Source organism: Bacillus rossius, chromosome 2 (genome assembly GCF_032445375.1).
Source record: "Bacillus rossius redtenbacheri isolate Brsri chromosome 2, Brsri_v3, whole genome shotgun sequence".
Taxonomy (NCBI): Eukaryota; Metazoa; Arthropoda; class Insecta; order Phasmatodea; family Bacillidae; genus Bacillus; species Bacillus rossius.
In genome coordinates, this window is record NC_086331.1 from 116,797,442 (window position 1) to 116,819,443 (window position 22,002).

General features: G+C 35.0%; 1 protein-coding gene across 1 annotated transcript in view; it reads right to left on the bottom strand.

Annotated features, from left to right (window-relative positions):
- LOC134528966 (atrial natriuretic peptide-converting enzyme-like) overlaps window positions 1-22,002 on the bottom strand; it is a 91,961-nt gene that overhangs the window by 65,457 nt on the left and 4,502 nt on the right. The window contains exons 3-6 of the mRNA XM_063362634.1: window positions 18,268-18,400; window positions 14,380-14,469; window positions 12,308-12,417; window positions 11,341-11,473 (exon numbers count right to left, since the gene is read on the bottom strand). Coding sequence (XP_063218704.1) covers window positions 11,341-11,473; window positions 12,308-12,417; window positions 14,380-14,469; window positions 18,268-18,400 — 466 coding nt within the window. The remainder of the gene's footprint in view (window positions 1-11,340; window positions 11,474-12,307; window positions 12,418-14,379; window positions 14,470-18,267; window positions 18,401-22,002) is intronic.

Sequence of the window (22,002 nt, forward strand, 5' to 3'; positions counted from 1 at the left end):
GTGCCTCTTTGTGCCTGATGACGGACACAGATTTTAGTTCCCGAAACGTCGCAACTATTTGGTCTCAGATAGCCTACTGTGTTCGTCTGTGTCGTCATAGTTGTGTTGTCCAAAACATCTGTTTAGTTTCATCACTGGGTTCACCCGTTCGTCACTGTTGTCGTTGCGCTGTCCAGGTTATATCAGTTTTGTATCACCGTTGGGTTTGTCTGTTCGTCATTGTGTTCCAAGGTTATCGAGTGTCTGTTTTTCTGTTCTTACTAACCCGTCGTTGTCAGCCCACTGCGTTCGTACATGCCCCGACAGAATTCTCATTTAACATTTGATATCGGTAGATTTTGACTTGTTTTTCTGGGTATTCGTGTATTCTTCATGACATAGAGTCAAAACCAGCAAAAGAGTATGTAGTAGGGGAGTACAGGAATGCTGAGACACACAAAGAATATGCAAATTAGGTAATTAATCACTGTCACCCCTCCCCGTCCACTTATAAATTGCAAAGAGTATTAATGAATAAAGAACTACATACGAACAAAATAACATTTTAGTTCTTGACTCGGCAAAAAAAAAAAAAAATTAATACTCAAGTCCCTTGGTATTTCAACCGACAAAGTGTTGGCTACGTATATCCATTGCAACTTCAATACAGGATACACAGGAGTTACGCCCCTCCAAAAACATGCAAAGTGAAATAAACTTATTCTTATTTCAAGAAATGATCTGCCCCCATACTTCAAATCGATAATTTGCACCGAAAACAAGAGCGACAGGTTACATGCACATAAGAAAAACGTAGTATAAACATGCATACAGCACTTTTTTTTTCCACATTTACAGACACACAGCATAAAAATCAGCAAAGAAAAATTCATAAAATACTTGAAAACAATCCAATGAATTTAAAAATAGTAACAAAGATTTCGGAAAAATAAAAATCCGCGATCTCTCTAATCCCACTACTATAAAATTCACGCAACACTCGTTATCCAAGTAGCAGGAAAATACACGATCTTCCCCCACTGAGACCATGCTTTTCACTGATACCTAGTACTCGCTCACCTGCAGGCGCGTGTTTCCCCAGCCCCATACGAGACATGTCAGTGTCAGGCTCCTGTATTAAAAGGCCCTCGGAATATTTTCCATGGACCACCAGAGACGAGCCCCTATACAAAACTTCGCCCATTATTCAACACAGGAGGTATCATTTACATTCGCACTGACAAAAGAACATCGTTAAGTAATGCGGGCGCTCTCAAAGCCTCTCTAGCCACAGTGGCCCCTTAAAGTAAGGAAAAGAAACTGAAGGACAATGCCCCATCATTACCTGCGACCACCCCCCTCCCATAGAACGCAACACACCTGCCCTCTGAATACCTTAGCCCCACGTGCCAACACAGTCTGCTAGCTTACAAGATGTCAACCGTGTTTACAAAATGAAATATATATATATAAATTGGTTATACTATTTAACTTAAATAACTATTCGATATACATCAGCTTCCAATTACTGTCATACCCAACACTCCAGCGCAAAATTCCCATATACCACTCACATATCAAAATAAATGTCAAATATATGCGAAATGACATTCTCCAACACATAAGAAACATGATAATTTTACAAAAACATAAATTTATACCAATCAAAATGACAAGAAAGTTTTGTCGAAGGAGTACTGGGTATGTCAGTAAGTGGAAGCTGTATACCGAATCGGTACATTATTTAAATTGTGTTACCAATTTTAATATTAAAAAATATTTTTTATTTTATTTTGTAGCAAGTTTGGATCTTGAAAGCTAGATGTACATTTATCAAGCAATTTTAATTTTATGTATTACTGAAGACATTGTCTTTTGGTTTGGAGATAAATTTAGTGGAATTCAAACAATTTTGTCTGGACATAAGAATATATTATCTCAGTCTTTATTCGTGGTATTATATGCCTGATACTGTACATAAAATACTGGTCCACAGTACAGAGGCCATAAAAGCTACGATTGTTCCAACTGGGTAGCTATCGGAAGAAGCGCAGGAAGCTAGCAACAAAGATTGTCGTAGGTTAGGGGAGCATAGCACCAGAAAGCGTTCGTGTATTGCTACGAATAGAGAATTATTTTACATGTTGATAATAACATCTGACTATCTGATCAATAACCTCCGAGAGGTTCCTAAAAAGAATACGGGTAAATTGTGTTAAGAAGTCTTAAAGTTTATTATAGCTCCTATAATAGAGCCTTGACCTCTGCCATGTTCAAACCCGACACCTCATAATGAGAAATACTATCACATAACTGATACCTTGGGCAATTATGGTGACGAGAATTAGTTTTGGAATTATTTTGTTTTTATTTTGAACTCAATGTGTAATAATGTGTATTTGAAGTAGCCTAAATTTGTAATTTTTGTTTTGATTTATTTGTATTTTTCTTCTATCTAATTTTTTGTATAAAATATATTGGTTTTTCTGAATTTTAATTTTTATGGCAGTCCTCACTAATAAAGTTTATTATTAATAACAGTGATTTATAATTCTTATAATACACCATAACCGATCGATATAAATGCAACACTGCTGAAAAAAAAAATTGTCCGCCTAGATTGTACAGATGAAACACTATGCAGCACCTCTGTACAACCCCCCTCTCCCTGCTTCCCATTTTATAGTGTTTTCTCATTGTTACTAGAGAATACTCTGCTGCTCTCGAGGGTTCGGCAAGTTCCCCACCTGCATGAAGTGGTGTAACTAAGTCGCCATTGTTCTGGAAGCTTCGGGTGTCAAGTCTACCCTGATGAAGCAACATTTCGAAGAAGTGCGAGACCATTCCAGAAGAGGCCTGAGGGGTATACAAAGAGTGATGCCGTCCTCCGAGACAATGAAGTAAAGAGGGCGAGTGACCCATTGGTGAGCAGAAGCAGAGAATGAGCGACGGGCTTCGTGTGCGGAGACTGATGCATCGGGGACCAAAACATCCAGGCCTTTATTGTGTTCTATGAACGAGTGAGTAGTACAAGGCAGTGTGTTGGGACAGACGTGTGCGGTAAGATACCAGCAGAAGGGAGAGCTACTGTCGAGGCGAACTCCGCTGTGTAGAGTAATTTGTGAAATAAATGAAAGTATGATTAATTTGTGGATATACATTTTAAGTGTTCTAATTCAATCAACAGTGTAAAAAGTAGTTAATAAATAAAACTGTTTTAAATTGGTTGGGCTATTATTTTCGAACCTGTTTTCCCACTCGTAAAATATGGTGTCAGAAGTGGGATAGCCCTAATTAATAGATTGAGGATTCAGTTTCAAAATTAAAATAAGCAAAAAAATCATAAAAATGTTAGAATTTATGTATTCGAGAATAAAATTAATATTTGTAACTGTATTTAGTTTAAATGTTATAAGTTAGTGTTTGTTTGAGTGTAATAAACTTAATTTTTGTTTTGAGTAGGAGTTTAGGCTAGTTCATAGGTGAAATTAAACTGTAGTTAATAGGATAGTAGTGATAGTGACAGATTGATAGTGCATGTTGACAAGGAAGATGGCGGCCAACGGTCTTTGTAACAAAATGGCTTTCATGGCCGAAAAAAAGAGAAGCCAGGATAAAATGGAGAGTAAACAAGAGGAAATTAAGAATGAAATTAAGAGTGGCCCGGAAGACTTGAAGAATGAAATAAAGATCGGCCAGGAAGACTTGAAGAATGAAACAAAGAGTGAAACAAGGAACAGCCAAGAAGGGGTGAAGAATACCATGAAGATCGAAATCGACAAATTAAAAAGGCACAAGAAGACATGCGAGTTAACTTGTGACTGCTCAAGAAGAAACAAAAAAGATTGACGAAACCAGCATTCATTTCGAAGGTAAAATGCAGTGTTTGGAGAGGCATCTCGCAAAACAAGAACAGCTACTTTTCCAACAGCAGCAATAGCTAATTCAGCTTGAACAGGCCACTGAAAGGCATGTAGAAGCTGTAACAAAGGAGTGCCATCGAACGATTAAAGAAGCTATAGTTGTTGCAAGCCAAAGGAGCATTTCCAGAGATGTCAAAGTGGAAGGCTCTAATAATGGCCACCCAAAATCCAAGCCACCTAATTTCGATGGCCAATCTTCGTGGGCAGTATACGGACGACAATTCGAGGCAGCTGCGGAGGAGAATAGTTGAAATGAGGAAGAGAAGGCTAGAGCACTTGTCTTGGCCTTGCGAAAAGCCCCATCCTAGCTGCTTCAGACCATACCAGTTAGACCAGTAGCACTATGCTGTATTTGTAAAAGCTTTTGAGCTGAGGTATGGTGACTGACACATAGGCGAAGTTTACATGACTGCATTGAAGATATATCTACAGTGATCCTCAGAAACCTCCAGGAATTCGAGGATGATATCGAGAAGCTTGTGCACCTTGCCTACCCATAGACTCTTGCATAGTTCCTGTATCAACTAGCTACTAATGATTTTATAGATGTACTCAAGGATGCAGAAGTCCAGCAAACCCTTTGCTGGGCCCACCACAAGAAGAGTTGTGATGCCCTGGTTCATGACCTAGAGATAGAATCGGCATGGAATGCATCCATGAACACCAACATCAAGACCAACAGAATGGGACTAATACCAGACTGCGAGAAAAAATGCCACCATCAATGAATGGGAAATCATCAGGGCTCTGAAGAAGCTGCTTATTGGCAATTGAGGCTCCCAGTTTTGGAGGACAGGAGGTTGCCCATGCTGCTTTGTCTGCCAAGAACTAGGGCATATTCAGTGGGACTGCCCGACATGCAAGAAAACCCCACAGCAAGAAGAGCAACAGGGAAACGAGCAGTAGTGTGATAATCTGTTACTTAATGGCTGGGCCAACAGCAGACAGTGCTTACTGATCATCGATACTGGAGCATGTGTATCTATAATTCGTACAACCATCATTTAAAGGGATCAGCTGAGATGGACATCTTTCCCATACAAACTGAAAACAGCAACTGGAGACACATCACCTGTACGTGGACAGCTGAATTTGAAGTTAAAGATAGGGACTTGGACATTTTTGTAGACATATTTTGTTGCTGATGTTACTGGGAATCGACATCATGAAAAAATGTGGATTTTTTTCCTTCATATGGTCAGTCGGTTATTGTGAATCAGAGGGGAAGAGATAGCATTTGTACTCCCAAACAATTAGAAGTTCCCATAATGCAGGTAATAGCGATGAAACTGCTTCCATTCCTGTCAATCATGAGCAAATAATAACAGCATGACCTATATCATCAAGCCAGATATGACAAATGACTGGAGAGAATCCTGATCAGCTGCAGAATTACCAAGGTTGGTGAGATTATATCTTTAAGTGCGACCAACCTCGAATCAAAAATGAAGGTTTTGAAGCAGGGCGAACAAATAGCTAACTGTAGACTAGTCCTTTAGGTAGCACAGTGATAAGGTACTTCACCTCGTGAGTACAGTTTACCACCACTGAGCTCTGAAGTAGAGCAGTTATTAAAGTGATATCAGGAGAAACTTGCCCCTGAAGAAGCAGAATAAATTAATGTTTTTCTAAGAAAAAAAAATGTATTCTCTCGGGGGGGGGGGGGGGGGTTGTGTGAGTCTACCATCACATTAACACAGGCAATAAAGAAACAATATAGCAGGCTCTACAGTGGCTACCTTTTGCAAAGCAAGAAGAGGCTGAGAAGATTATTTAATGCATGATGAAGGGTGGGGTAATAAAGCCATCAGCGAGTCTCTAAGGCATCCCCAGTCGTTCTGGTAGCAATGAAGAATGGCAAACTGGGGTTCTGTGTGTACTTCCAGAAACTGAATGACATCACCAAACAAGACAGCTACCCCCTTCCACATATTGATAACAATCTGGATACACTTTCTGGCACTTAGTGGTTATAGTCATTGGACTTGAAGAGTGGTTACTGGCAAGTGGAGCTTTTGCCAGAGGACAAGGAGGAAACTGGTTGATAAACATGAAGTGGATTGTTCCAGTTCATTGTGCTGTCACTTGAATTATGTAATGCTCCCACAACTTTTGAAATATTAATGGAACTTGTGTTGCATGGCTTGACATGGAAAATATGCCTGCCTGGTATATGTGGATGACATTATTGTGGTGAGAAATACAAATAAGGAGCATCTACAAAAATCTCCATAATTTTTTTTAACAAGTTTCGCCATGTATGAGTCAAATTTAGCCCGAAGAAGTGTTCCTTGTTCCAACATGATGTAACATTTCTAGGTTATGTGGTATCACAGGATGGAGTATGGACAGACCCTGATAAGATCCAGTCTGTCAAGGAGTGGCCTCGACCTAAAGATAAACATGAGTTAAGGAGTTTCCTAGGACTTTGTACCTACTAAAGACACTCCATCCTTGAGTTTCCAGGTATTGCCAGACCACTCCATCAACTGACAGAGGAGAAGAAATAGTTTTTGTTGTCTTCTGGGTGTGAGGCTACCTTTCAGAACTTTAAGGAGTCACTATGTTCTAGCCCCATACTTGCCTACCCACATCATAATGGTGAGTATATCCTTGACACAGATGCAAGCAGAGATCGACTGGGCACTATAATTTCCCAGGTTTAAAATGAAGCGAACGAGTGATCGGGTAGTAAAGAAAAAAACTTTATCTAAGCTCGAACGTAACTATTGCGTTTCCAGAAGAGAACATTTAGCAGTAGTTAAGTCCCGGAATAATTTTCACATGTATTTATATTGGAGACAATTACTTGTACGCATTGACCATGCTGCACTTAGTGGCTATTGCAATTCAAGAAGTCAGAAGGACAACTCGCTAGGTCGATGGAGCAGATACAGCAGTATAATCGCCGAATCGAACACAGGAAGGGCCGAACTCACAGCAATGCGGATGCCTCTCTCGTTGACCATGCAATGCAGACTGCAGCCATAGCAAAAGGACAGAGAAGAACGAAGGAATCGAAGACATCAGACGCACGACTATCGTTAACAGCGAGGATAAATGGGACCATGGCAGCCTATAATTGGTACAGCGATAAGGCCCTGAATTTAGGCCAATTATAGGCTGGTTGGAGAGGGCTACAGGACTTCCACCATGTCATGAGATATCCAGTGACCGAAGGGCTGTGAAAGCTTATTGGGCCCAAGGGTATTCCTTGAGGATAGTGGATGGGTTATGAAGAGGGCATGGGAAATTCAAATGGTAAATTTGTTACCATGAAGCTACTCCTCCCGACAATCCTAGTACCAGAAATGCTAAAATAAATGCATGATGTGACCTCGGGTGGTCACCTTGGAGTAAATAAAACGCTAGCCAAGTTTCATCAGAGCTAGTACCGGTTAAGGTGCTGTAGGTTATAGAATTTTTGTGTTAATTAATGTCAATTGGTCAGTGTCATTACTAATGACATTTAAAGTTTTACACAATGGGACGATTAAAATAATATAAAACAGTATTTTGTGATAAATTACTAAATAAAATACAAATCAAAAACAGTATTTACAGATAATTAATAAAAATTCAATCGGTATAGACTACTGTAAAACTGAGTTATAATTTTTTGTTTAAACTCAAGGTTGGTAATGTCCACTAAATGGGAAATAATTATTTAGGATAACAAAAAAATATCTGGTTAAAATTGTATGGATTTAATTAATAAGAAGTTTGATTATGTCTATGATTATAAGCATTCTAAAGAAAAATAGATGAAAACACACTAAAAAGCAAGGAAGAATTTTATAATACAATCTACAACATTGAAATGAGTGAAAAAGTTACAAGCATGCAGAAATATTTAGGTATAAATGTAATATATGCTACCTGACAAAATATACAAAATCATAAAAAACAGACAGTCCCAACGAATAAAAAAATTATTTTATAAATGTCTATATGAAAAATTAAAATATATAAAAAAGCATTTCCATTAAAAGTAAAGATAAAAGGGGGGGGGGGGGGGGAATACGACAAAAAACGCTATGATATAATTAAATTTTTGGAAATTAAATTAATGGTGGAGTCATTCAGGTCGTAACATATAAAGTAAAGTAAAAATATTTGTATAGAAAAAATGTATTAAAAGAAACGAATCAAGCTTTTTAATGTAGATGCAGACAACGTAATTGAAAGCGGAGGGGAACAATATTTACCTCACGGAGAATATATATGGAGAGTTCAAACATTGGTGCAATAAAAATATCAGATAACTCGGAAACCGGATACATCTCCAACGAAGATTTAGAATATCTTTAAGAATTGCGTGATGAGCATTCAGATTTACACTAAGGACCTGAAAACAAAATTCCAGATGATCCAAACAATCAAAAATTAAGTATTACAAACCTACGGGATGGGGAATAAAATGGTTACCATCAGAAAAATATGAGCATCCGCCTATTAAATGCGTGAAAGAAAAACAATATTTATAAGACTTTGATAAAAAAAATAATAATATTTCCCGAAAAATGCAAGTGTAACGGTTTCAATGCAAACAAATTATAAATAAGCCTGTAGAACTTCTAGAAGTTTATGAGAATCTAACAGCTTGATATAAATAAAATGAAACATGAAAAAAACTGCTATTCAGTTTGTAAAAGATGTATAATAAACAAATCAATTGGGATGTAAATAGCAAATTCCAACCTAGTAGATTAACGTCGTCTGAGGTTAGTGCGAAAAAAATTTCAGCAGTTCAGACGAATGTTTGGGTGGGTTTATTAGAGCAATATAATATTAAAATTTCTTAAAGCGAAATCTAGTTTAAAACTTGAATTATTAAAAACTGATATATTGTTTAAATATATAGTCGTTAATGATTTCAAGTTTAACTTAGAGATTATAGATTGTTTAGTTATTTTATTACAGTAAGCCTACTATAACAGAAGTAGCATTTTTAAGATTAAATCAAACATGATATGATCCATTTATAAAAAAAAATATTTAAAAAAAAGCAGTAACAAAGTGCTATTAAATCAACAGATGTATAAGCATTAAATTTTTTTCTAAATATTTTTCTTGATTAAGAAGTAATGTTGCATATAACTTATATTACAAGCTTTAAAATATGGAGTTATTTCTTCAGATTATAAATAAGTACGTTTTACTTTCTAATAAATATAAAATATACGTTTTAAATGATTAAATTTAAATAATTCAATTTCTTTTTGTCGTTTGTCACTAAAGATATATAAAAGAAAAATTTTTTAAGAAAAAAGTATCTTTAGGATTTTCAAATTTAAAGTACTAATTTTAATTCATATCTTTCAAATTGCTACAAGAAAACACAGTCAATTTTATGATTTGACACGTTTTTTCTCAAATTTATATGAAAAAAATTTACTATTTATGTGGTGCAAATGCACGTGTACTAGCAAATGTGGCTTGTAAAAGTTGCTAATGTAAGTACTTTTTGTATCATGTACTGTATTTAAGAAAAAAAATTATTTTTGGGTGCTCATTAGATCTTATGTTGAAAATGTTTATTTTACAAGCTGTGTTTACTAAATATTATGAAATTGGTATTCCAGATACTTACTCTGTATTCTTCGCAAGATAAATTAATTAGTAAAATAACTTACAAATTATGTATTGTGATTTGCCACGTCTATGGTACTAAAATTACTGTAGACTAATGACTTATTAGGCGAGATGTTAAAACATGCCATCTCCATGGTGGTCATTATAGAAGTGCCAATATGTTTGACAAGTAACAATAAATGTATAAACACTTTTAACTGGTTTCGGAAGCTATACAGATAACTATTAGTACTTCTATTGTCCTAAAATGATGCCACAGCTTACATTTGGTAAAACCAAAAAGTAGGAGAGTGGCGTGAGTGTGGATGCACTCGCCATATTTTTTCTGTCATTGTAGAAGTCGAGATACAATTGTCTTGGTGTGTACTTCAGTTGGAGCCATTGGTTGAAGGGCCTACATCTTCAGTGACAGCCTTAACACCAGCGTAGGGTTGTACATGGTAAGTAACATTTGGTGCGATTTAGCTATTTTTCACAATATCGCTTTTAACCCTAAACCACACAGTTCATGGCAAACTGACCATGGTTCCACAAAGAAAACTACTAAAAGTTATTGTAGGTATTTGTTTCAGTGTGTTTTTACAACGGTAATACATTTAAAACATAGAGACACGAATCTATAATAATATTTTTGAACTGTTTTAGTTTGAAATGGATATTGTGAATTAAAATCTCATTCGTGACAAAATAGATTTTTAAATGTAATAATCTATTCTGGTACATGGGTGTGACTCTAGGTTTGCAGGACTTTTCAGTATGCAAATAATTTTTCTCTACATAATTTTTCTCTAAAAAAATAAATTTAGCTACCCATTGTTTTTAAATAATATTTTTTCAATTTGTCTCTTTACTTGAACCCGTATCTGAATTTGAAGTTTATAATGTCATATTATGCAACCCAATATTTTTAATTGATTTTTTAATTTATAACAGTTAAAAGTGACAGTATAAAATAATTTCAATAGCGCTTTTATTCTATTGGAACTAAAAACATGATAAAAAATCAGTTGACTATAACATGTTTCCTTTTTTACTTATATAATTATTTTAGGTCAAGTTTAAGTTACTTTATCAAATTTAAGAAGATATGTGGTAGACGTGGTTCAGCTAAAAAATAGAGCGTGAGAAATGAGACCGACAGGCTACCCGCATCCAATCCCTGATGCATGTGTTGTATACCATGGCTTCTTCCACTACTCAGTTCGTTTGCAGTAGGTTTTTCTAATCACAACTAATCAACACTTAAAATTTCAGGTTTCTTGTAGAAAATTTTAAAAAAGTAGTATTTTTGTCAATATTATAAATTTACGAAGTTATACTAGTATTTTTAGCTAAAAGGTTTATTGCTTAATAATCTACATTCATTAGACACGGTATTTATTACATTATAGTTTTCCGCAACATCAATGTTTTTCTATTATTTAAAATATTATGTATTATAATTTATTAGAAATGCACCTATCAATAATTCTACCTTAGCATTATAAATTAAAGTTCGTTGAGATTAAATACCGTTTTAATATTTTAAGTGTGAACATACCTACTGACACGAGTAAAAATATTACCAACATCTAATGTTAATTTGGAATATGCAAGAGAAGATCTAAATAAGATATTGGTAATTTTTAATTTTCCAAAAAAAAAAAAAATTGCTTAAGCATAAAAGCAGAAAAAAAAACACATTTTGAGGACAGTAAGTGCACTTTTATATTAAGAGTAAATGTTAATCTTGCTCGCATTTAAGCTGAGCGTATATAAACCTATTGCAATGGTCACATCTGCTACGACCACGAACACGACAGCTAGAGGTGAACACTTCCAATGGGAAACACGGGATCGTTACCGAAACACAGTTTGCTGCATGGCGTGACAGATCTCCCTGTGGATCCGCACTTCGGCACGAACACCGAGCACAAAAAGAGGGCCGCCAGCTCGTAGCAACGCACTTCCACGATCGCATTGAACATCTCGAATTCCTGAAAACAATAATTTTACATTTCAAATAAAACATTAAATAAATTGTAAATCACATTATTAGAGTTATGAGCATTTACTGACCATTCAAACATATCAGTTTAAATAACAATAAAATTGAGTATCGTTAAGTTTATTATTACTTTGAATTAACTTTCACTGCTATTTTTTTCTCTACGCTTCGTTTTCATCAGAACACTTAAGTAGTGTAGAAAAGGGGCTCCGGGGACAGGCAGGCTATGGATGTGGAGCTGACCACCATCTGACGTCACGGCGGCCATTTTAGACTCAAAAATTACTCAAATTGACTGAAAATGACTCAAAATTTCTCAAATTTCCCGATTTCGGGGTAAAAATTCCCGTTTTGAGGGAAAATTTCCCGTTTTAGTCCTTAAAAATCCCAACGGCTTCAAAATTCCTAAAAACGGCTGAAATTCCCTAACGACTAGCCGCTCTAAGCCGCACCTTCTCTATTAGGATGCCATGACCGCCATATTGTATTAAGATGTAACTGTTGCAATTTCCGTTACGGCCACCATCTTTAAAATCTGTTAGATTTGTTCTATAAAGAGGGAAATTTTTTAAAATTCATAAATAAATTTAATTAATAAAATTTTATTAAAAATATTTAGAAACACTGTTGCACATTTTGTTATGCCCGCCATTTGGGACCTGTATGACCTAATCTTCTCAGCAAAGAACACTCGCTTCAAATATGTCAGAATAGTTTCTAGATGTAGCAACTTTATTTTTTATTTATGAACTATGAAATGAAAAGCTTAATAAATTAAATACAATTGTTTGGTTTTGAAATATTAAATGACATGGATTCATACCTGTTGAGCATCCCTTTGGGTGAAATGGCCAATATAGTTTGGAAACATGGTGTAGTTGTAGGACACCCTGTGGTAGTGGCAAAAGCTTACAATCACTGGTAGACAGAGGCCTGTAAAAAGTCAAATATTAGACGATTGAAATTAAAACCTAAGAAATATAAGTTCCGTATTTTTCATTTTAACTATAAAAATGATAACTTCTGGTAAATTTGTATAGAATGAGTCTTTTAAAATATTCTTCATGGAACATGTGTGAAAAGACTGATTGAGTAAATACAGTATGACAACGAGCTATCTAGAGACGGGTGTATAGCAACAGCCCTCCAACATTCGAGGAGCTCCAGTACCTCATTATCACGGGAAGCCTTCTTTTCACAGACGAGAGAGCCAAAACCCGAAGTTCCCCGAACTTTATATTTTTTTTTCCGTATCCTTAATGTAGCTATCCTAACCAAATCAACCGTCCACAATGTTTTAAAGTATTTATGACGTAGCTAACCTAACCTAATTGACCATTAGTATCCTTTTATCAACACCGCCATATTTATTTACAATGAACAAAAAAAAAAAACCCGAAGTTGCACGATCGGACGTTTGGCTCTCTCGTCTGTGAAAAGAAGGATTCCCCATTTTCACAGGTATTCAGGTCATCCACGAGGTTGTCAGAACACGTGGTGTCGTCTGCACACACACCTCGATGCACGCGGATAACATTCCAGCGACTCATTCAGTCAAGCTCTTATTACACTGGGCTACGTTTACAACACCACTCCATCTTTTCACACATGTTTCACGGGATCGCTTTTAAAAGACTCATCCTGTATACTACATGGACATATTGTGTGTTCTCTGTTTAAATTATGATTTAAATGGAATATGGCAAAAAAAATTACTTATAAAGTTTGCAGAATTTTTTAAAAATTTAAACTATAAATCAAAAACAATTATATTTTTAACATTGATATAAAATGTTATACTTTCACTGTAGTGCATATTTCCCTTTATGCCACTAACAGTATTAGAACTTAACCAATATATTGTATATGCCACAGGTGTAAAAACACCATAACAGTATAAAAATAAATAGGAATTATTTTTAGACATTATTTTTTACATACAATGTTATTTGTAGACTTTGCTGTTGGTCATTTCTTAACGCTTCACTATGAATGACATACACACCATGCAATATCACCACTTTACGTCAAAATGAGTAGTGGGATTATGAAAAGCCTCATGAAGTTTTAAGGGTGTGGTGCAGGGTGCGAATCAATGACCGGCCACCAAATTTAATTTTCTTGTCAGCATATCACGTTTTCTTTAAGAATGACTCAAAAATCCTCACAAAGTCACAAAATTTCCATATTTTTAAATAAACTTTTCCAGTTTATTGGGAAATTGTTTTATTCCACAAAAATTTAAGATTTTTTAAATTCTAAAATTTGTTTAAACTCCTTAAAAAATAGTAAAACTTTTAATTCAAATGTCTGGGTTTGTACCTTACCTTTGATTCTGACCAGGACTGAAATTATCATACTAATTATCCACACTACGAATAAGCACTCTATGTCGGGCAACTTTTCGATTAATTATGGATACTTTTATTACGCATCCTATAGGCCCATACTCAATATATTTCCGCTTGCACATACTCTTATACTACCTATTATATCCAAGTATGTATATGCACACATAGATACATACAAGGTTGTGTCAAATTAGTGCAAACATAATGATAAATGCATGGTTTTTTCTTAATTATTTGGCAGCCGGTTGTTGATTCGAATCTCGCACCTCACCTTGAAACCTGCACCAGAGATCCTATAAACACACTAATAATATTACATTCTGTTAAATTCATGTGTAAATAAATTCACTACACGTTTAGAAACTACAATTATTCAGACACAGCACCACTTAACAGGTGAGGTGTAATACAGGTTGTTTCTCCAGAATGAAGAATTACCCGGCTATAGATTACAAACTCCAGCCAAACATTTCACCGGTCACCACCACACATTAAAGATCTACGAAGTAACACCAAATAATATGTTAGCGAAAAAAGTATTTACCTGGCGCGGGGTTCATGTCATCTGAGCTACCTCTTGCGATCTCAACGGATGTGATGGTCTTATTAACATAATGCACTGGCGAAGGGTATGCTGAAAAAAATATTTAGGATTTTAGGTTGTAAATTTTGTATTTACAACTAAGACACAACAATTAAATCTACGTCGAGAGTTGCAGTAGTTGATGTAAACAGCTTACCTCACAAAAAAGTGATCAAAATATAAAATGACATATAGCCTGAAGTTGATATCGGCTGCATCCTTGTAATTGAGGATGGAAGAGGTTTATTGCAATTGAAACAGAAGTTAGCAACGCAAGGCACCATCCACGCATCTTCTATAACTCCGTTGCAAAGCTTCCGAAAACCATGTTTTGCCTGTAAAACTTCTACATTCAAACCACATTCAAAGAACTCATTTGTAATAACGAGGTTCGTAATAACATAACTTTTGAATATATATTTTAATGACAGATGTATGTTGATTTTTCGTGTAACGAAAAAGTATAAATTGTGCTCCATGCTTTAACATTCCTTAAATAAAATATTAATAATATTATTTTTAGTGCTTTTTAATGAAACTTTGAGTATAAAAAATATATATTCTCCTTTTCATAGCGACATAATGTTACCACCCAAGAAATAGCCGTCATTTTACTGTCTTTAAAAACGCCACAATGATATTTTTCACTACAAGGGGCTATTAATTTTGTATGGTGTTGAAACAGACATTTGTTACTAAACTATCTTAACATTCGATCTCTTTCATTTCCATGAAAATTTCACGTAATTATTTTGGCCGAAGGTTTGATGTTTTGAACCCTCTACACACAACTACGAGAGACATTACATTAATTTGAACCCTTATAAAGCTTATGAATCGGCTTTTCAAATGAGGTATATATTTCAAAACATGGTCTTTGAGAAACATTTAAAGTTATAATAGGCACCAGTAGTAGACTTCTTGGAGACATTCAACCTGTACAATTGAAGGGTCGCCACTCTGTGTACCATAGTTGCACAACGACTGCAAAACCAGTTCAGATACTTGCTCTCTGAAGCGATGAAGCGTTCAATGTGCCAGCGAGACTTGCACTTGATGCTCCATTGATTACGTTCCTAACGCACGCACACGTCGCGCTAGGCGGAGCCGTTATGTACAATTAGAAAAATTTTACCCTTAACCGCTACGTCTGTTTGAACTACGACCGTGAGTCATATTGCAACATAAGATCTTTTATCGAGGTTATTTTGTGAACAAAATGAGTTGAAAATTGGATGGTTTTAATAATAATTTGACCCCGTTGGGGTCAAACCCGGATTTTTCGCAAGTGGAGAAACTTGATGGAAGTTGCCGTGAAACGATGTGTTTTCTCGGGGCAATCCCGTTTCCCCTCACTCATTCATTCCATTATTGCTCCATTCACATGTCATCACCCTTCATCGTCTCTAATGGCCTCGATGTCTACGAGACGTGAAACCCTCAATTCGATCGTACATTGTCTTGTGTTTTGAAACAAAGCTATGAAAAAATACAGTCTGAATAATGGAAATCACTTTAAACTTTTTTTTTTTAGTATTAAGCCTCTTTTGGGAATTATTATTTTTATTTTTGTTGAAAAATGTTTCCTCAAAATTGGGAATTTTTCCTCGAGTAATTTTGCTGAATTTTGTGTCAATTTTAATAATTTTTTTTTGGTCAAGGTTTGCGAAACAGCTGCCGTTAAAGTCACAATTCCAAGATGGCTGCTGACAGTTTTCAATCCTCACCCAGCACCCAGCCTCGTGACCGACATTTGTATACTACTGACGGCATGTTGCTGACGCGCGCGGGGCGCTAAGGGCGATGCGGGCTGCCGCATCACCCACATTATAGCCTCAACGCACCAGGCAACCAACTAGCGAGCAATCTCCGCTTCGACAGCGCGCCTGTACGGGACTTTAAACGGCGACCCTGTAATTGTTGGTTTAATATCGAAGAAAAACTCTCCCTTCGCATCTATATGCTACTTACAGTACTGTGTACCAAATTTGGCACACATAAAAACTTCCGTACATTTTTTTGCCGTCCAAAATGTCATGATAAAAATTAACTTATGAATAGAAACCAACATAAGAAAGTGCAATTCGTAACTAGACACCGTTAGTAAATCTTGATGGTTCACAATTGAGACGGCGGCCCGACCGAGTGCAAAAATAGACATACATATGCTTGATGATAACAATTTCCGAAACTGCAAATTAAATTCTGTACCTCCAAATTCATTGTGATGCCAGATTTTTTTTTAAAGGTTTGGGTATGCAATGATTGCAAGCACGTCAAACATTATGAGACAGAATTTAGTTTGATTACGCAACTATGCTACATAATTTTGTGAATAACGGAAGCACGAACAAAAATACGTTATCAATAAGTTTTCTCCGGCATTGAAAAACATACTTACATACGAAGAAACTAGCATTCTTTTTAGCCTACATTCATTCATTATACCTTAGCAATCGTTAAATGTACATACCACTTATGCAAGAACAAAATGAATTCAAATAAAAACGTATTTGGTAAACACTACAAAATCTCTTCTATAATGTTCTACAAAAATTGAAATGAATCGTTGCAGCAACCGTAGTATAGCTATTAACGGTTGGTTAAATAATTTGTTAAAACATATATTGATTAAAAGTTGAAACAGTCTAGAGCATAAACCATTTGTCAAATATGTGTGGTTTACCTAGTATAGTACACATCATTTCAGATTTGAGTAAGAACTGAAATTTTTGGTTGTTTTTCCTCCAAGAAATACACTAAAACTAAATATAGGACACAATACATAAACTGATTAAAGATACAACTTGTCAAAGTAAGATATAATGCATTTTTTACAGAAAATTTTAAATTGTTAGTAAACAAACTTGAAAAAGTGACAATATTATCGTGTTGGTTGTCACGAGACAAGCATTTGAGCATGTGGGTGCTGACAATGATGCTTGTGGTAGCAATGTTGTTTGTGGTAACAATGCTGTATCTAATCATGCTTGCATTTGGGATCACAACGAGAAAAAGACTTGTTTAGTTGAACAAAGCGTTACTTCGTATTTTACGAATAAAAAAAAATTATCTAGCTTTTAAACCAAAACATTTTTTGTCCAAACTAAGTGCTGAAAAGGTTAGACAACAAAAACTTTACGGAATATAAATTTAATTTTATAATAATTTTTGGACCAACAAATTCTGCTATTACAGTAAACAAATCTGCATTTAAAAAATATTTGTGCATCAATAATTTGTTTTTAGGCAAGCAAATCTTTCTCTCAGTGTATAGTGATATATTGTGTTATTGTAATAGTGTAATGATGATGTTTGTGGGGTTATTTGTAATTCATGAAATTTTTGGTACCTAAAGGTTTGTTACTAACAACGATTATGGGATATAAAAAAACTTCAGCTTGCTGAGATTGTAATATTGGTTATTGAGGAGAGTACATGATGTTGGTTTTAAATAAAGGATAGATTGCCGTGGTTTTAAACTAACAATAATGGAAAATAAAAATGAAAATATCGGAAATACATACTTATTTGGGTTTTATGATAACGACTCACATAAATTAAGAAATGTACATTTTTTGGTGTTGATGGATGATGGTGATTTTGTTAGTGGTAGTGGTGGGGATGCGGCAGTGACGTTGATTGCTATGTTATATGTAATCTTTTTTGCTAATGATGGCTGACATGATGACAGTGATTGAGTATACGCAATGACAAACGTTTATATAATAGTAGGCATTGCAAAGAGAGCGTGATATAGTGTATGCTATTCACGCCAAACGTTTTTGCAAAAGTTTTAATAAGTGACTTTACCCCAATATGTTAACTGTAAAATGCAACTTCACTCACCTCTAAAGTACGCAGCCAAGCCACCAGCAATCGCTATCAAAGCTACAGCATTTAAGAACACTTGACCAAACCTAAACAGCAGCCTCTTTCTTGTCGGGTAGTGTGTAGATGGTCTGCGCATATCTCGGATTATCTAAACATTTGATAAAAGAAACAACGAAGTACGTTTGTGAATAAACGTTTCAAAGAACTGTGACAGTAATTAAATACAATTTAAATCCTAATCACAGTTTATTTCAAAACAAACCTGGTTATTTCCTAAATGTTTTGTCTAGGTCGTAATTAAAATAACAAAAGAATTATGTACTTCATGTAAATTAATAATAAAGATACAAAATTTTGGAACATTTAAGAATACTTGCATGTAATCAACATGTTATCAAATTTAGAGACGAAAGAATTATGGTGTTATTGAAACAGAACAACTGTATAAAGCTAAATAGGTGTAATGTTTGGAATAAAACAAAAAAACTTATGCAAGTATATAATGATTTTAAAAATAAAACCTTACTTATAAACTTGAATGTTATCCAAAATATATATATATTTTTTTAAAAATTTACTATTTGTTCAGGTAACAGTTTAGGTATTGATTAAAATATTGCAGTACACATTGCATTAGGCATTACCAAATATTTAAAGGAACAGTAGGTACTTGCATATTAAAAACAAATAAATAAATTATGTGCAATAAATCAATTCAAATAATATATAAATAAAAAACCAAACATGCATTTATATCAAAGAACTAAAGGTTCTTCAGAAACAAATGTACAGCAAATAATAACAAGAATTACAACTACGTGAAGAATAAACACTCTCTGTGGTACAGAGTTACATACAAAAAACATATTCATAAGTACAGTGACTATAAATAACATTAGAAGAAAATATAAATTGTTGTATGTGCTTTTGTTTTAAAACTGCTTCAAAAATAAACTTCTTACTTTAAACACACCAAATATCTGTGAAACACAATAAAAAGTTTAAATAAATTAAGTATATAATATTATTATATATGTTCACTTATAATCAAGCTCATTCGCAAATTTTATATTGTTTAAATTTAAATCTCAAATATCTATCTTGATTTTTCTTCAAAATAAGATTCTAAATATTTTTATGTATGGTTTAATGAAATTTCTGGTTATGGTGGGTATGATTTCCGGTTTAAAATTTAAGGATGTATAAATATCATGGAGATAATTAGTTACGAAGACAATATTTGTACAAAGTTTTTAAATACTCCTTTCAAATAGGGGAAAAAAATACTATTTTGGTTCATGCCAGATGTAAATTACGTAAACAGTTTTTGATTTACTCTATGAATTCAGCAATAAAACTAGATATATAATAAAGCTATACCATCATGTCTCATCATTTCAGAGAGTTTGCAATTTGAAAATGTTGCTTGAGCTATTCAACGCGCTACGATGTTACTTTATGTGTCAGGCGTGAGGCATACACAGGCTTCAGTTGGCAAAGTGCGAGAACCAAAGTTGACATTGTGCACAAAGGTAAAGCGTGATTGGTTTTCAAATACATGCAACACATATATTTGGCTTTAAATATATTATAATGCCAAATGATTATTTTTATAACAGGCCTAACAGATTTTTTTTTCCAGTTACTCTATAATGATTTTACTCTTCTCTGTGCTCAGGTGATTATTTTGAGTATTTTGATACGCATATTGTAATTTATTTTCATGTGGTAAAATTTTTAATTGTTATTTTGAGACTGTTTGTTCGGACGGGGGGACTAGCGGGTGGCAGGCTGCAGGCGAGATGTGACGTGTGTACGTGATTTCTCTTGTCCCAGTGTCCTGGACGGCAGCTGGTGTCGACCACCTGCGTGGCTGCGTGGCTGCGTGGCTGCGTGGTGTTCGTGGCACTTCACTCCAGCGCGGTGTGATGTCACTGGCTCCACAGGCTCGCATGTGTGCCCTGCTTTTGCAAAGGACATTCTCAAAACCGTTAAAATTTTTTTGAAGTGAAGCTTTTTTGGCTGCGATGAGAGTAAAGTTTCAAGGCCGAATTTTAATGCAATGTTTTCGCGAAACACTATAGTGAAAGTGTCTGACGCGAAAAGGACATGGACTAGGTAATTGGCCAAAGAGTTATAAAGAGAGAATTATGCTATATATGTTGCTGGGCTCTTTTGCGTTCTCCTCTTTATTAAATGATTCGTCCCTCACAAAAAAAAACAACCGAGAAAGATAAATGAACCAAAGTATAAGACAGAGAGTATGCGCATGCACTTGTTTCCGCAAATAGATGTAGATATTCTATACAGTCAGCTGTGAATGCCTTGAATTTTATATTTGTTACCAGCGCGTTCGCGTTCCTATTTGTTCAACCGGCAGCGTAGAAGCGCTGTTGAGACGACAGTCCCTGCATTTCCTGCATAAATAGTTCCACCTGTTTTGAAATTCATATTTTGTTCAGAAATTTGGCGTGTTCCAAATGGTAGAATTGTTTGAAGAAACATTAACACGTGCAGTTTATGTTTATGATGTGAGTATTTTAACAGTGAGAAATATTTATTTAGAAAATTCTTATTTCTCTCTCTCTTTCTCTCTCTCCCAGTTTACTCCTTACGATATACATACGAGTCGAGGTTTGAATTGCCAAAGAAGTATCGCCTATATCACGTGTACTGAATTATGCGCGCTCTATTTTTGTCAATTTTTATGAAATGCGTATTGTTTTAGTATTTCCATTATAAAAATATAAATTAATGTGAATATGAATATGTATGTGCATATTGCAATTTATACTATTGTTATTTAATAAAAAAGGTGTTTCTACTGTTCCGTTATTGGTGTAGTAAATTAACAATAGTATATTAGCGTCTAAAAGTAGCATATGCTTTGAGACTTCTATGTTTTACAGTTAATGAATGTATGCCACGCTAAACACACGAGGGTGTGTATTTAAGTATTTTTAAAACTTTGACAATACAAGAAAACAATGAAATAACACAGAGAAAATGCGTACTTCGCTCATATCTGTGGCCCTTAGGGACCATTTACCTAAAGACAGGTTTGCTGCATGTAGATTGTGAAACAGTTGGATTAGCCATAACAAGATGAGTTATAATTAAGATAATCTCAGTTTTAAATAGACATGAACAAAACCCTTGTCATTTTTAAATATATATTTTTTTAAATAAGACATAGTGATTTGCCTAGCAGAGAAAAGGTTTAAATAACATTTAAGAAAAAAATAATAAAACACATAACCCTAAATTACTTCACGAAATACTGTCGATATCCAATATCGTCCTTGAACTCACAGAGCTGGCAGGAAGTGAAATTACTCCGGGAATTTTTTTTATTTTGAAACGGTTTTTACTCGAGGATAGCAGAAGGTATTCAATTGCGAGATAATAAGGGAAACTCGCACTGGAATGAATTCCTAATATTTAGAGGATCTTCCCCCAGATGGCAAATCCACACCCCCTCCAAAAACCCTAATTTATAAGGCTCCGGTGGTCCCGAGAATATGCCATTCCGTTCAAAAACACGACACGCGTGCGATACCGCGGAACCTGTGATATCTAGAGACCGGAAATACTCGCGGATTCATTTAGCGGTAGGCTAGAATTCAAACAATTTTACTTTTGAACTGTTTAAATCATTTGCCCACATTTAACGTGGAAGACAATGGGCCAATTAGAAACCCTCATCAAAATAAGTAACGAATCACAGGTAGCCCAGGCAAGAAAAATGTC